Raw genomic sequence first — 12,922 nt, 5'->3', positions numbered from 1 at the left:
CAGGAAGACCATTGCAGTCCATTTATCTTACCATACATTCGATATCAATCTGCGTCAGATGTATTTTGTCATGCATTTCTTGTTTGTTTTTGTATTTTACAACTCGCTTCATGGCTCGATAATTGACATTTCGGGGCGATATCAAGCCTTAATCACCTTTCTTCTACAATATCGTTTCAATGTGGTTCCAAAAGGATTTCCCCCTTCATATTGAACACATACATCCCTTTCCTACAGCCACAATGCGCATGGTCATAGTCCCCCTCGTCCGCCGTCATCATCAATTTCACCATCTTCCGCATCCGTTTTGAGAGTGAACCAATCGAGATCCCATCCGACTAAGTCCCAAATTAGCATACAATAGATAAAAGTCAGGTCATCGGACCTGCAACGTACAGAGGCTGACAACGATATGGTGGATACTCTCCAATGCTATTGGAAAATCACCTTGGCGGTGAAATGTGCCACTGACTGGTACACGGACGATAAATGGGATACCGGCGTTGTTTGGCGGAGCAAAGCGGATAAAGGATCCTCCTATCTTCTCGATACTGACAGAAGGCGAAAAGAAGCGTATGAGTATATGTGTCTCGAATTGTCATATATGATGCGAGAGGCAAGGGATAAGTCATGAGAAGGGATGAGATGTTAAACTTACATGAAGCCAATCGAACGGAACAACTATCATCGTAGATGGCAGATTGTCAGCTACTCCTCCGTCCGTCACATACTATAGCAACCACAATGATGACTGCAGAAGGCAAACTCACCCGGCTCAGTTCCGGTAGTGTAACATCAACATCATCCCCACTGAACATCTGCTTACACAACTTATACTCCTTCCGATTCACCTGGAACGTTTCCCTCTTTCTCTTTTCTCCAGTCTTCTCTTTACCCATTCCATCCTCCGGGCTATCGTCTAGTGGCTCATTATAGTCATTGACAGGCTTCCATCTCTTCGGGTCAGGCACTTCAATCATAAATGGGAAAAGCTTATCTATCAATTCGTTGGGTAATTTCAGTTCTCTTGCAAATATACCTTGGATCTCTCTATGGGTTTCCCATAGTTGCGACGAATTCTCTATAGCAGTACTGCGTACGCACATTGATCGGACGAATGGTAAGGCTGTACATATCTGGGTGGAAGCTGACTGAGATACGTTGAGTCGGACGGCGAGTGTCTTGGGACGATGGGGTTCAACGGAAGGTGAGGTAGGAGGTGGAAGTTCGCGTAGGAGTTCTAGAGCCATTAGATATTCACCTACAATGAGGTCCAGTCAGTATTGAAAGGCAACTTTCTGATTACTGAGCTTGATGGAAGATACTATGTATCCACGTATAGGTCGGGAACAGCAAGTGATCTCTACTCACCCATTACCATCTGAATAGCATATGGATACTTCTTCTTCAACTCTGTTTCTGCAAGGGTAGCTTGCTCCAACGCCAGGACTATAGCTCGCAAATCAACACTGACAACTCTCCGGATTTAGCTGTGAAGTCAGGTGATGAGAGACGTACTGTTTGTGAGTTCTGAACTGCCATAACCTGTTCCCCGTTCATCCGGATTCAAGCAAACCGCAGCGAAAGCAGCATCGAATGGACTATCCTTCTCCACTTCTTCTAAGGGTTCATTCAGGTGTAGATGTATTTCTCTAGCTATATTCGTAGACTCGTGCCACGGTTTATCCTATATCATGTATCGCTCTCGGTCAGATCTGTCGAATATCTCAGAAAACAAGTCCGGTGTCATTCCCTCACCAAGCTCATTTTGACCAGTTCTTTACCAGGTCCAGCAGCCCAAAATAACCTCAAAGTGATCTTTGCTTCTTCCACCATGAGACCGGCCAGCTGCCTTATCCATTCTATTTCTGATCCGAGCTCCTTACCACCGGCCTTGATTATCGATGAGTCAAGAGCATTTATACGATCCAGAGCATCCTGAAGCTCTATCGCGTAGATGTACATGTTGAAGTACGCTATTAGAGGGCGTAGAACGGCATAGGTGTATTTGGAGTCATTGTCGAGGGGAGCGAGACCACATGTGGGCAATATGGGAATGTTGGTGATACTATGTCGTGGCACTTCATGAGCTTGACATAGACTTCTGCGTGATATAACAGAGTATAGAGAAGGAGGGCTGCTCGGAGCAGAGGTACTCACTTGAATTCCATTTCATCCTGTATACACTGTGCCATCGCCATCGGCTGACCTCTAACGGTACTCGTCTTTCCATGCCAGTACTCGTAAATAGCTTCTACAGACGTTCTTACATGACTCAACCGGGACGACGGTGAAGGAAGGCCGAGAAGTTCAGCAGCTATTACTTTAGAATCAGCTCGGACTATCTTCTGCTAAAGAAGATGACACTCACCACCTCTATGAGCAAGCCACGAGAGCTCGTCAGATATACTTCCATGAGCTGGAGGTGGTTGTCTCAGTATGTCATTCCTGCTCAAAGTCGCCGATCCTGTCTAAATGAACAGTCAGATTGGGAGCGAACTAGCGCAATGGAGTTGTCGAGCTTACTCGTCTTAGCTCTTGGACCCAAGCAGGGAATGGTCCCACAGCTCTTACAAGTTCAGACATCTCCTTCCCCCCTCATTTACTGAGTCAGAAACTGAGCCGTTATGTACGCGGATGTGCAGAACAATCGTGAAGGATAGAGATAGTTGGAACACATTATGAGGACAAGAACATTCCTCAGGATGAGTGCGCGAAAACCTTGATCTTCTCTTCCGATGGAACTTGACACATTTGAATAATCTTCAGCTCAGCTTGTCCTCCTCTGCTTCCATCGCATGTGTTGATACGAAGAAAGTCGATCTACAAGCACTTCTAGCCAGCACAACGCGATATCACTAATGCTTCCTGATATGTAGGGTGTACACCCCTCGCAAGCTGTCTTGAGGGATTCGCCATCGTTCAATCGCTGCCAGCGTTTCCGACTTGTAGCATGGAAAATCGACGAAGAAACCTTTGCCCGCTCAGGAAGGTAGGCCAACCAGCAAAGGCCACCCTTTTTGTACGGAAGCTAAGGGATCTTTGGTCTCCATTTTGCGATGCTGGACGATCGTGTAATGATTAATTGAGCTACCAGGGCATCAAAGTGGGGCAAGATCCAATCGTGTTATTTCAGGGCCATCGACCATCAGCATAAACTGAAAAGCTCAGTCGAGGAAGGGGAAGGAGCGACAAGTAACTTTTGGGCTGATTTGTGTCTGAAGATCACTTTCCTCTTTTTCCATTCTTTCTCCTCAAGCTCTCAGAGTCATTCTTACCGGTATCAATTCACTTCGATATGGGAGGAGTAATTTCCACTCTCGCCAATGCACCGCCAGACGATAGATCAGCTCGCGATAACAGATGCGAAATATACGTCAGACGTACTCAAACAGGAGAAAAGTGGATTTTCACCTTTTCATCCGAAGTAGACATCGGGAAGGAATATCAAAATGAAGCAGAAACCAATGGCGTCGAATACTGTGTCCAATACTTTGACAAAGGTTAGTACTACAATTCAACTATTTCCAGTGTAGACATAATTGAAACCCCAGTCCTTTTCTAGATTATCTGGCGAGGTCGAAGGAAGGTATTGACTATACTCAATTCTTCGCTCCTCTGAGAATGTGGCCTTTACTTCGTAGGACGGTGAGTTGATTACTTGACATGCGAAGTTATGATTGGCATCTGAATTAGTCTGACTTGTTTATCCTCTACCTCATGTAGTATGTTCATTGGATGATTGGTCGAAACCGTCGAAACGAAAACAACGTTCTTGGACTGAGGAAGAAGCTTCAGGTCAACAACAAGGTTTTATTGGGCTGCGAAGAGACTAATCATGAGTTCAACCATATGCTGTTGCATGAATTTAACAACGATGTACGCTCATTGCTCAATGAGATCTGACCCAGGCTGACATTGTTCGATCTCTTCACAGATGGACTGCCGATTCCTCACACTACGATGTACCATCAGATGAAGGTGATCAAACAAGAATAGCCTTCCGAATGACCGATCTTGTACAATCAATCTTAACATGTCAAGCGGCTCTGGAGCGTATCGAACGATTGAGGGAGCTAGGTATGCTAGAAGGAGGCAAGGTCGCTGCTATCCAAGCCAAAACCACTGGTCCTATTCAAGAAACTTATAGCATCCTTCATTCATATACAGAATCACTGATGGTCAAGAAACAATCGGAATTGCAAATTTTCGCAGGTGACATGGGAGTCAGAAAAGGAAAGAGAATATGGTTTCAAAGTCAGGTGAGTTCAATTGATTAGTCAATCAGTTAACCTTGAATCGGCAGATTTACTGACATTCTTGCCTGCTTATCCTGCCAGCCCAAATTACCATATGATATCACAAACCAAACTTTGGAGAGCCACATTCTGGTCATGGAATCAGACTCTGTCCTTGCTCTTTGATCGCTCATTATTACCTGGAGAGCATCGTAGCACAAATGTGTGCGCTCGATCTGGGCATGGCAGGGGCAGGGGACGATAGGTTGGGTCATTTCCGTATGTCCCACTGTCCATATACAGCTGTAACAGGGCTTAACTGGACTCACCATCAATTTACCGTTCAGTCCTGGCTTATGAGAAAATTTTGAAACGCGAGCCATCCTTGGCTATAGGACTGTCTCCCCATATCCAAAAGCTGATCGGTACGTGCTATGATTCACCCTCATATTCCGGTAAAGGAAAAAGAGCTCAATATCCAACATATATAGGCGAATATGCTATGGCTTACGAGTTGGACGACGTCATTCACTCATTATTCAAGGCAAAGAATCAATTCTGTCCCGAACATCGTCCAATGGTTTCGCCTGCTCCTTCAAGAATATCAGCTGAGTACAACAAGCTCGATCACACACTCAAAGAAGCAACAGTAATATTTTCCAGAGCACCTGAGAATGTAACAGCGCAATCGTCCCGTGGGAATAAGCTTTGGAACTGCTGGGAAGAAGCTTGTATTGAGATTCACGGACAATCATTCAACAACCATTTCGGTCTAAAAGACATTCTATCGCCTATTTCTCCGCAGTGGGATCCACAATCAGGCGCTCAACCCGATCGAGACACTTCAAGAGAGTCAAATGTCGCCATACAAGTGCCCTCAGCTGTACCACTAGCACAATCAGGTCATGCATATCGTCAAATGCATCCCGACCTCGAGGCTCGACAAGCCAAGATAAACACGAGGGGATCTGCTGGGTCTGCTGCTCATGACCTCGCAACCGTCGGCTCTCCAACGTCGGTGGGAGACAATCCCGTTGAGAAGAGCTACAAGCGAGGAAACCAGATTGCTCCGATCTTTCAGGTCAGAAACTCTCAGTTGAAATTAGTCAAAAAGCTTTTCAGTACGTCCTAAGATATAGAAGGACAAGGGCAAGTACATTGGAAGGATATATACAATGTCAGTATATCTTCAATCGTGAACCGTATAGGCTGGTACGGTGCTGATCATGAAATGTGATCTGATAGTTGATGAACAGGATTGGTTTCAGGTAAGTCTTCTTGTGGGTAACTCTCTATCGGAGGCCATCGGGCACACATCTCCTCAACGAGCTGCTTATGACCTTGTACAATGGCTTTTACAAATGATGATCATACAGAATTCAGAATGTCGGCGGATCGATCATCCGATTTATACCTCCCAACCAAGCTGGATTACCGTTCAACGAACATCGACCGCATCCTGAGACGTCCATTTCTGCTGTCAAGTACCGTGCGTTCGGTCAACGACTTAGAGATAGATGTAAGCACCATATTCACTCCATCCGTGCCCTATGGATCCGTCAGCTGATGTCTCAACGTGTACATAGACGGATGGGACGAGACATGGTTCGCAAGGATGATTACCATAGATGCAGAATGATAATTCAGATGTGTTACGTTGAGGGTCGTAGCTTCCAGGTATAGTTGTACATTATCTGCCAAAGGGAAGAATAGTGAATGTATGTGCATATATGAAAGGAATAGCCAGACAGAAGCGAACGTGAGAAATCATCTGACTCTTCAAGCCGAAGACTTTCACAATCAGACACTTGCTTCTGAGCCTCATGATAAGATCGGCTCTCGGTCTTGTCCGTGCCTCACTCGACCTGTCCACTGTCCTCGATCGAGCATATCCTTTTCTCCATCGTCATTTCCTCTTGCAATTCCTTGTTCCATATACTGTACATACCATCATCATGACCAGATCTAGTCTACCTTCAAGAGCTTCGACGCTGGTAGTCGGCGGTGGACCGGCGGGTCTGGTCTCGCTGAAATACACAGTGGAGTACGGTGAGAAATGGGTTGAAGGTGAAGAACCGGTGTTGGTCGAGATGGAATCTGAGATAGGAGGTACTTTCAGGTGAGCCCGTATCCAATCATCGGTCTGAGATCGCAATGAGGAGGAGAAGCTGAAGGACCTCTAACAGGTGGAGAGGTTATGAGAATGCGGAACTGGTCAGTAGTAAACAGTTGACGTGTTTCTCTGATTTCCGGTGAGTGGTACCGTCCATTCATACATCTCCTCTCATCAGTCAAGCGAGACATCTGGGTTCCCCATCTGACATATCACTCAATCATAGATACCCACTCTCTGCACCTGATCATCCTTCATTACCAAACTTCGTCTCTTACCTCCATTCTTACACTGAGCACTTCGGTATTACCCCTTACATCCACACATCTACCAAACTCATCTCACTCAACAAACTCCCATCGCCCAAAGACGACTACAAACATATAGCCGTACTTCAACGTCTCGACTCCGACAAAAAACCTACCGGGGAACCTATGTCGATCCTAGCTAAGAGAGTCATCATCACAACGGGTCTACACGTCACACCCAATATCCCTCTTATACCTGGTCTCAACTCCGAACCGATCCCTCCATCCGCACCAGAATGGATCCATTCATCCTCTTACAAATCTCGCTCTCAACTGTCCAACAAGGAAGTCCTAATTCTCGGAGCAGGTGAAACAGGTATGGATCTAGCTTACGAATCTATCATGTCTACCTCCAAACGAGTATGGTTAGGTGTTCGGACGGGATTCTTGTCATTTCCCAAAGTATTGAATAACTTTAGTATATTGGGATATACATTTGATGGTAATTTACCTATCGATGGATTGATTACTAACTTATTCGAAGATGTTTATGTTCATCGATGGATCGCTCAATCCCATCTCCGATGGTTCATCTCCGATTTCGTTATTAGAAGGGTTATGTGGGTTTTAACGGGTACAAAGGCAGGTTGTAATCAGTGGTGTGGAGAATTACCGCCTGAAAGACAAGGTAGAGCATATGTCTTCCTTAACAAATCTGCTAAAGCAATTAGATTCATCAATCAACCGTATTACAAATTGTCAAATATACATAAGAAGATCGCTCATTATATTGATCCACCCTTACCTGATGATATAAAAGATAGAAAGATTGATATTGTCCCTTTCCCCCAGAAATTTGATGAGAATGGAAGAGCGGTCTTTGGAACACCACCCAAGCATAGATTGAAGGAAAATGCTTGGAAGACAGAGGAATGTAAACCTGATTTGGTAGTGCTTTGTACGGGGTATAAGCAGGATTGGGATTGGTTGGGTCAAGAATATCCTAAAGGACCGGAGGAATGTGAAATTAGAGGTGTGACCAGTGGGAAGGATCTGTCAGTTGGATTCGTAGGTTTTGTGAGACCTGGTGTAGGTGAGTACGATTTTTCAGTTTGCGATACAGCATCGCTGGGAATGAAAGGATACTTCCATGAAATATCGCTGATATTCTTCTCTTTGTATCACAGGTGCGATTCCACCCATCGCAGAGATGCAAACCCAGTTATTCCTCTTACTTTCCCAAAACCGCATACCGATTCCCAAATCACCAGAGACCTACCATCTCTTGCACTCCCCAACATCGCGTATTCAATATGGTGTAGATCATTCTACGTACATGTCGACGCTGGCTAAGGATATAGGTAGTTCGCCGGGATTGTTTGAACTGTGGTGGGAATATGGGTGGTTTGTACTATTTGTGTATTGGTAAGTCCGACTCTCTTAAGGTCTGGTCGCTTGTCTCGAACTGCGAGACTAATGTATGATATTTATTTCCACAGCTTCGGTGCAGCCTTCCCTACGTTCTATCGACTTACCGGCCCATACAGATCGTCCAAAGCCCAGGGAATAGTAGAAACTGAATTATGGGAGACGATCAGACGTCGTGGGCCCTTGGGTAATATCTTTATGGGTGTTATACCTATGGTAAGTAATTGAGCGGAGTGTTCTCTCACCACTAAGTTTGTGAATCATGAGTTGACCATCTTCTCTGGTATCGGATAGACCTTCTACGCTATAATCAATATTTCTGCGTATCTGATTGAGAAAACCTGGTCATTCTCCGCTCCTTTATTCGGACTACCGCCTCCTCCCGATAACATCATGGACTATTACTCGAATGATAAGAACGGAAACGCAGATGTCAGTGTCAAAGTGAATTAGACTCGTATTCGACGATGTACCGAAGAGGACTGGAACAGGTGAATTCAAGAATTCATGTATTGTATCGTATATTATACAAGATCGACGATATGTATAAGAAATAGTAGACATAAATTTAGAATTAGATGATACAGCTGTAAACATAAGTGATGTATCTATCGAACAGGATAATGCGTGTATATACATGACACATCGGAAGACAAGTTAAACCACATCTTCACAATCTACCCAAATTGAGTGAAACATGATCCGCTAAACCTTCATCCTCACTTTTGACCTTTATATTCCTACCATTAGGGTCTTCTATATCTTCATCATCAGCTTCATCTCCACTATCTTCCTCGTCTTCATTTTCCTCATCGTCATCATCATCATCTATGTTCATAGTCATCTCTCTCTTAGCTGCAGCAGCAGCAGAGGTTGAAAATGCTCTTCTTTTGCCTTTCCCTGGAACGACACTTGGAGCTTTACGTCTTTCGGTAAGTTCGGTAGGTTTCACCCATCTTTTCCACCATCTCCCGGCTAATAGCTTGATCTCGTTATCTAATGAGAGGTATTCGATGTTCCGTATGACTCCTTGCCAAGTTACGAGTCCTTTCGATAAACAATGATTGAAATGATCGGCGTCGTGCCTATGAATGTAGTAGCGTATATCAGTATGATCACTTGCGTGGTCGTTCCTATGATCCGTCAAAGGTGAAATGTGGAAGTGAAGGATGAGACTCACCAATACAGCCAATGCAATATCACTCCGAAACTCGCTGGATCAGGTAATGGTACATAAAGAGCTTTCGGTCGATCCGATTTGGTAGGTAGCACTTTAGCACCCCTTATCACGGGTGATTGGAATATCAATCGGCCGTCTGAATCCCTCGGGGGTGGATTCGGTAAGTGGGCTGCCTGGCAGTTTAGAAGGGTATGGAATAAGACGGATTGGGTGGTAAGGTAGTCTTTGTGTAGAGGGAATACGAGGCATTGCTATGTTATCAAAGTTACATCAATATTTTCCCATTACAAAATGCCCCATCCGACTGACATGCGCTAGGAGATCACAGGAGGAGAGGCTAAGAAGGTAGATGGGAGTCTTACTCACCTCTAGCTGATTACCTCCTGGTAGACTACCCCGCCTCCCACCACTTATATCCCTATTCCCCTCCATGGTCGTCACACTACCAGACAGAACATCAGGCTTAATCTCCCCACCACCGTCCGCCTGAGCGGCAGCCTGTATCGACGCAATTGTTGGAGTGGAAGGACCGAAAAATGAATCTCCCGGTTGGGCATGTAAGATAGGTCCACAATTGTTTGCAGTTTGAGGTACGTGCGGTTGAGTAGATAATCGTTGATGTAGGGGTGGGATTGCCGTACGTGGTGTGGAAGGGATAGCAGGTGATCGAGAAGCTCTCTTAATAGGTACGACTGAACCTCCTCGTCAGTACACGAACCACGAAACAAAACGTTAAAGGAGAGAAAAATGGGGTAATGGGGGATTACTCACTTATGTGACAATCTGCTGAATGAGGTGCATACCAATATTTACTTGCCAGCTGAACCAGTTTCTTCAACACGAAATCCTTTGGTATCTCATCCAGACTAACTTGATATGGATTTGGGGTCGACTTGGACTTCCCATTTTGATTTATGGATGGCATGTTAGCGGACAATGGTACGGCAGGAGCCGATTGATGCCATCTTTGTGCACTTGGATGTCCCGAGCCAGTACCGGGAGGAGGCGATAACGGAGCGGAAATGAGGGGAGTTGGAGAAGGGTAAGGAGGATGTTTGGATGATGATGATGAATATTGAGGTGTGAGCAATCCTCTTGTTGAGCCTATCCCATTATTGGAATTACTCTGAGCTGAACCGGTACGTATCATCCTTGGTGAAGGGAAAGCAGGTCTAACACCTCTGCGTTGTGACATTGACATCGAACCTGGTGAAGAACCGATCCTACCTGAATGTACTGATCTAGATGCCTGAGGAGTAGATGACAGTTCATTATGATCTATAGGTTCGTTTTTGACTTCGAATAAAGGTGAAGAAGGTAACGGAACTGGCGTCCTGGTTTCATCCTTCACTGTTACTAATCCGTTCGGCGTGGTCATCTTGGGTGAAGGTGATATTAATTCGGCTGTCTGAGGTACGATATATGGTGAGTGGTTCAGACGACGTGTGGATCGAATGGAAGATGCTGAAGAAGATGAAGCTGTGATGTGAGATGAAGTGGGACAGGTCTATTGTTATTGTGAGAAGGGGTAGATTGTGATATTGGTACAGGTGTAGGGTGTGATTGGGCAGTGAAGGGATTCTGTGTATTAGACAAGATGGGCGGTAAGGATTGTGCGTGTTGTACTGGTGTGGGGTTAGACGAGAAGGAACTATGCTCTATGTGTGTGTATGATGGTGAAGAAGCAAGTAATCTTTGATTGTCCGTTTTGTCGATATTATCGTTGTTATTGTGTTTGCTGTTGGATTGACTGGTTTCTAAAGTGAGAGTGGTAGCAATGTTGTCATTTAACCTATGTACATTCGGATTAGAGAACAAGGTTGAGGATGTAGATGATGAAGAAGATGAAGATGGAGAAGGTTTCAGTGGATGTATCGACGAATCTTGGCGAATGGAAAAATGTGAAGTATGAGAGTGAGAATGCGACCGGGAGTATGAATAATCTAGATCTTGAGCCTGTTCATTTTGATCGGCATTTGTCCCATCCCCTTGTCCCTGCTCATCCACTTCCATCTTGTCATCGCCTTCCCTCCCCTGTTCTACCCTGTTCTCATATTTGTATCCATGGTCTGGTTGACGAAGGGTATTATTGACGACGTTCATGATTCTATTTTACTTTGTTTTCTCTTTATGGTGGATGGGAGGTTGATGAACAAAAGAGAAATGATGGCAAACCACGTGTTCAGGAACGATCTATCGACAAAACAAATCTCCGATCTTCCAAGACCCTATGATCGGATAAACCTTAATTAACGAAGAACAATAAGGTATCTGCGGCGTTGAGATACGTACGAATACTCTGTGACTTTTTTTGTTCCCTCGATCCATCTACACACACAGTCACACGTCAGCAAGGCGGCCGCGCCAAGGTGTAGGAAGCTGATAAGCCCTTGGATGCTGACACGAGCGACTCACCAACCTAAAGGCTTACAATACTCTCTTCTCCTTCTCAAGTCTGCTGGCCCAGCTGGTAGCTTGGAAATTACCGAAAGTCGTACGCACGGACTTCACTAGTTTCTTTGTCTTCTCACAAAGAAAGAGGATGACGCAAATCGAGATCCCACTCCGATATTATCGGTCTTGTTGACCGTTCTTGAAGCCTTGTAGCGAATAAGCAAACGTTTATCGTTGGTGAAATTTTTTTTGTTCGATAAAAGGAGTTATATTGGTTGACCACAATTACGGCGATCGTCCACTTCATATGAGTTCATCTGCCCACTTTGACTGAGGTGATTGTCCTTTTTGGCTTTGGCTCAACGAGAGTCCGACAAAAACCCCTGAATCGAAACTATCGTATGCCTTTCGCAAATGGAATGGCGAAAGATTCAGGATCCAACTTTCCGAGATGTACAGCAATCTTGCGAATTGGTATTTACAGCTGTATGCGATATCCACGCTGTTCTGTCCGAAATAAGATCCCTCGGATTCCAACGAGTTGGAATTAACGGGTTACAGTCCAGTTCCGCGAGTCACTATATTGTGTGTGCTCTGGGGAAACCGGGGAAAGAGGAATGGGTGATAAACAGCGGAGCAGTGATTTCCGAATTCACTCTGTCCGAAGGAAATTTTGATTGCCCTTTCACCAAGAAGAATATGGATAGGGAGGATAGGGCAGCGACAGCAACACTGCAGACAGTTCGGAGCCGATCCGTAAATTCGGGTTAGATTGATTGATGTCTTCGGGGACTCAAGGAATGTCGATCAATCGAATAATCTTCAGTACCAAAAAGAGAGAAAAAGAGGTCCCTAGACGTTGTTACAGCTCTTCACTGTTGATTCTACTGTTCGTTTGCTGTCGAGGTACGAGTGTAAGACGAGGCGGATATGTCTGTAGATGACGGAGAAGATGCGAGTTCCAGTAAAAGAAGAGACGAAAGGCGATGATTGGAATAGCTACACAACATAAAGGAAGACAAATCATGCTTAACAATATGTTATATATCGACAGAGATCATAACAAGTTATTTCTGAAAATAGAATCAAAATTTCGGAGATACGGAAGGGTATTTCCCGGTTTGAGAATCCCAATACGAGGACCTGTCCTACAATGAACATATTGTACACACCTTGTTTTTTTCCCCCTATTGATTTATATCCACTATGTCCGCAAAGAGCCAATTGTGGTTGAAGTCACTCTATGACCAACTGAAATGTGCAGTACGAGTATGAAAATATAGAATCGGTTTCGGACGGTCGGCACCGGGTCGGAGGGTGC

General features: G+C 44.9%; 6 protein-coding genes across 6 annotated transcripts; 3 read left to right on the top strand and 3 right to left on the bottom strand.

Moving 5' to 3' along the window:
- Window positions 1–176: 176 nt before the first annotated feature.
- L199_006831 (uncharacterized protein) lies at window positions 177–2,586 on the bottom strand (the record flags this gene model as incomplete). Its single annotated transcript, XM_064892528.1, has 11 exons — window positions 177–226; window positions 291–338; window positions 397–551; window positions 659–681; window positions 771–1,261; window positions 1,372–1,449; window positions 1,519–1,687; window positions 1,759–2,068; window positions 2,161–2,317; window positions 2,372–2,471; window positions 2,527–2,586. 11 exons carry the CDS (start codon window positions 2,584–2,586, stop codon window positions 177–179), a joined length of 1,641 nt encoding a protein of 546 aa, XP_064748600.1.
- A 712-nt stretch (window positions 2,587–3,298) lies between these two features.
- On the top strand, window positions 3,299–4,424 carry L199_006830 (uncharacterized protein; the record flags this gene model as incomplete). Its single annotated transcript, XM_064892527.1, has 4 exons — window positions 3,299–3,503; window positions 3,566–3,648; window positions 3,912–4,262; window positions 4,341–4,424. 4 exons carry the CDS (start codon window positions 3,299–3,301, stop codon window positions 4,422–4,424), a joined length of 723 nt encoding a protein of 240 aa, XP_064748599.1.
- Window positions 4,425–4,459: 35 nt separating this feature from the next.
- L199_006829 (uncharacterized protein) lies at window positions 4,460–5,877 on the top strand (the record flags this gene model as incomplete). The annotated part of the gene is made up of 7 exons (XM_064892526.1): window positions 4,460–4,517; window positions 4,586–4,663; window positions 4,730–5,319; window positions 5,404–5,415; window positions 5,484–5,506; window positions 5,615–5,757; window positions 5,825–5,877. The coding sequence occupies 7 exons, from the start codon at window positions 4,460–4,462 to the stop codon at window positions 5,875–5,877; spliced, it is 957 nt and encodes a 318-aa protein (XP_064748598.1).
- Window positions 5,878–6,193: 316 nt separating this feature from the next.
- On the top strand, window positions 6,194–8,480 carry L199_006828 (uncharacterized protein; the record flags this gene model as incomplete). The annotated part of the gene is made up of 6 exons (XM_064892525.1): window positions 6,194–6,357; window positions 6,425–6,490; window positions 6,578–7,692; window positions 7,787–8,024; window positions 8,099–8,243; window positions 8,322–8,480. 6 exons carry the CDS (start codon window positions 6,194–6,196, stop codon window positions 8,478–8,480), a joined length of 1,887 nt encoding a protein of 628 aa, XP_064748597.1.
- Window positions 8,481–8,697: 217 nt separating this feature from the next.
- L199_006827 (uncharacterized protein) lies at window positions 8,698–10,585 on the bottom strand (the record flags this gene model as incomplete). Its single annotated transcript, XM_064892524.1, has 4 exons — window positions 8,698–9,112; window positions 9,208–9,458; window positions 9,574–9,899; window positions 9,979–10,585. The coding sequence occupies 4 exons, from the start codon at window positions 10,583–10,585 to the stop codon at window positions 8,698–8,700; spliced, it is 1,599 nt and encodes a 532-aa protein (XP_064748596.1).
- Window positions 10,586–10,641: 56 nt separating this feature from the next.
- On the bottom strand, window positions 10,642–11,310 carry L199_006826 (uncharacterized protein; the record flags this gene model as incomplete). Its single annotated transcript, XM_064892523.1, has 1 exon — window positions 10,642–11,310. The coding sequence occupies one exon, from the start codon at window positions 11,308–11,310 to the stop codon at window positions 10,642–10,644; it is 669 nt and encodes a 222-aa protein (XP_064748595.1).
- Window positions 11,311–12,922: the final 1,612 nt, after the last annotated feature.

This window comes from Kwoniella botswanensis, chromosome 1, assembly GCF_036426115.1.
Source record: "Kwoniella botswanensis chromosome 1, complete sequence".
NCBI lineage: Eukaryota > Fungi > Basidiomycota > Tremellomycetes > Tremellales > Cryptococcaceae > Kwoniella > Kwoniella botswanensis.
Note: the sequence above shows the minus strand (reverse complement) of the source record. Positions and strands in the feature narration are given on the sequence as shown.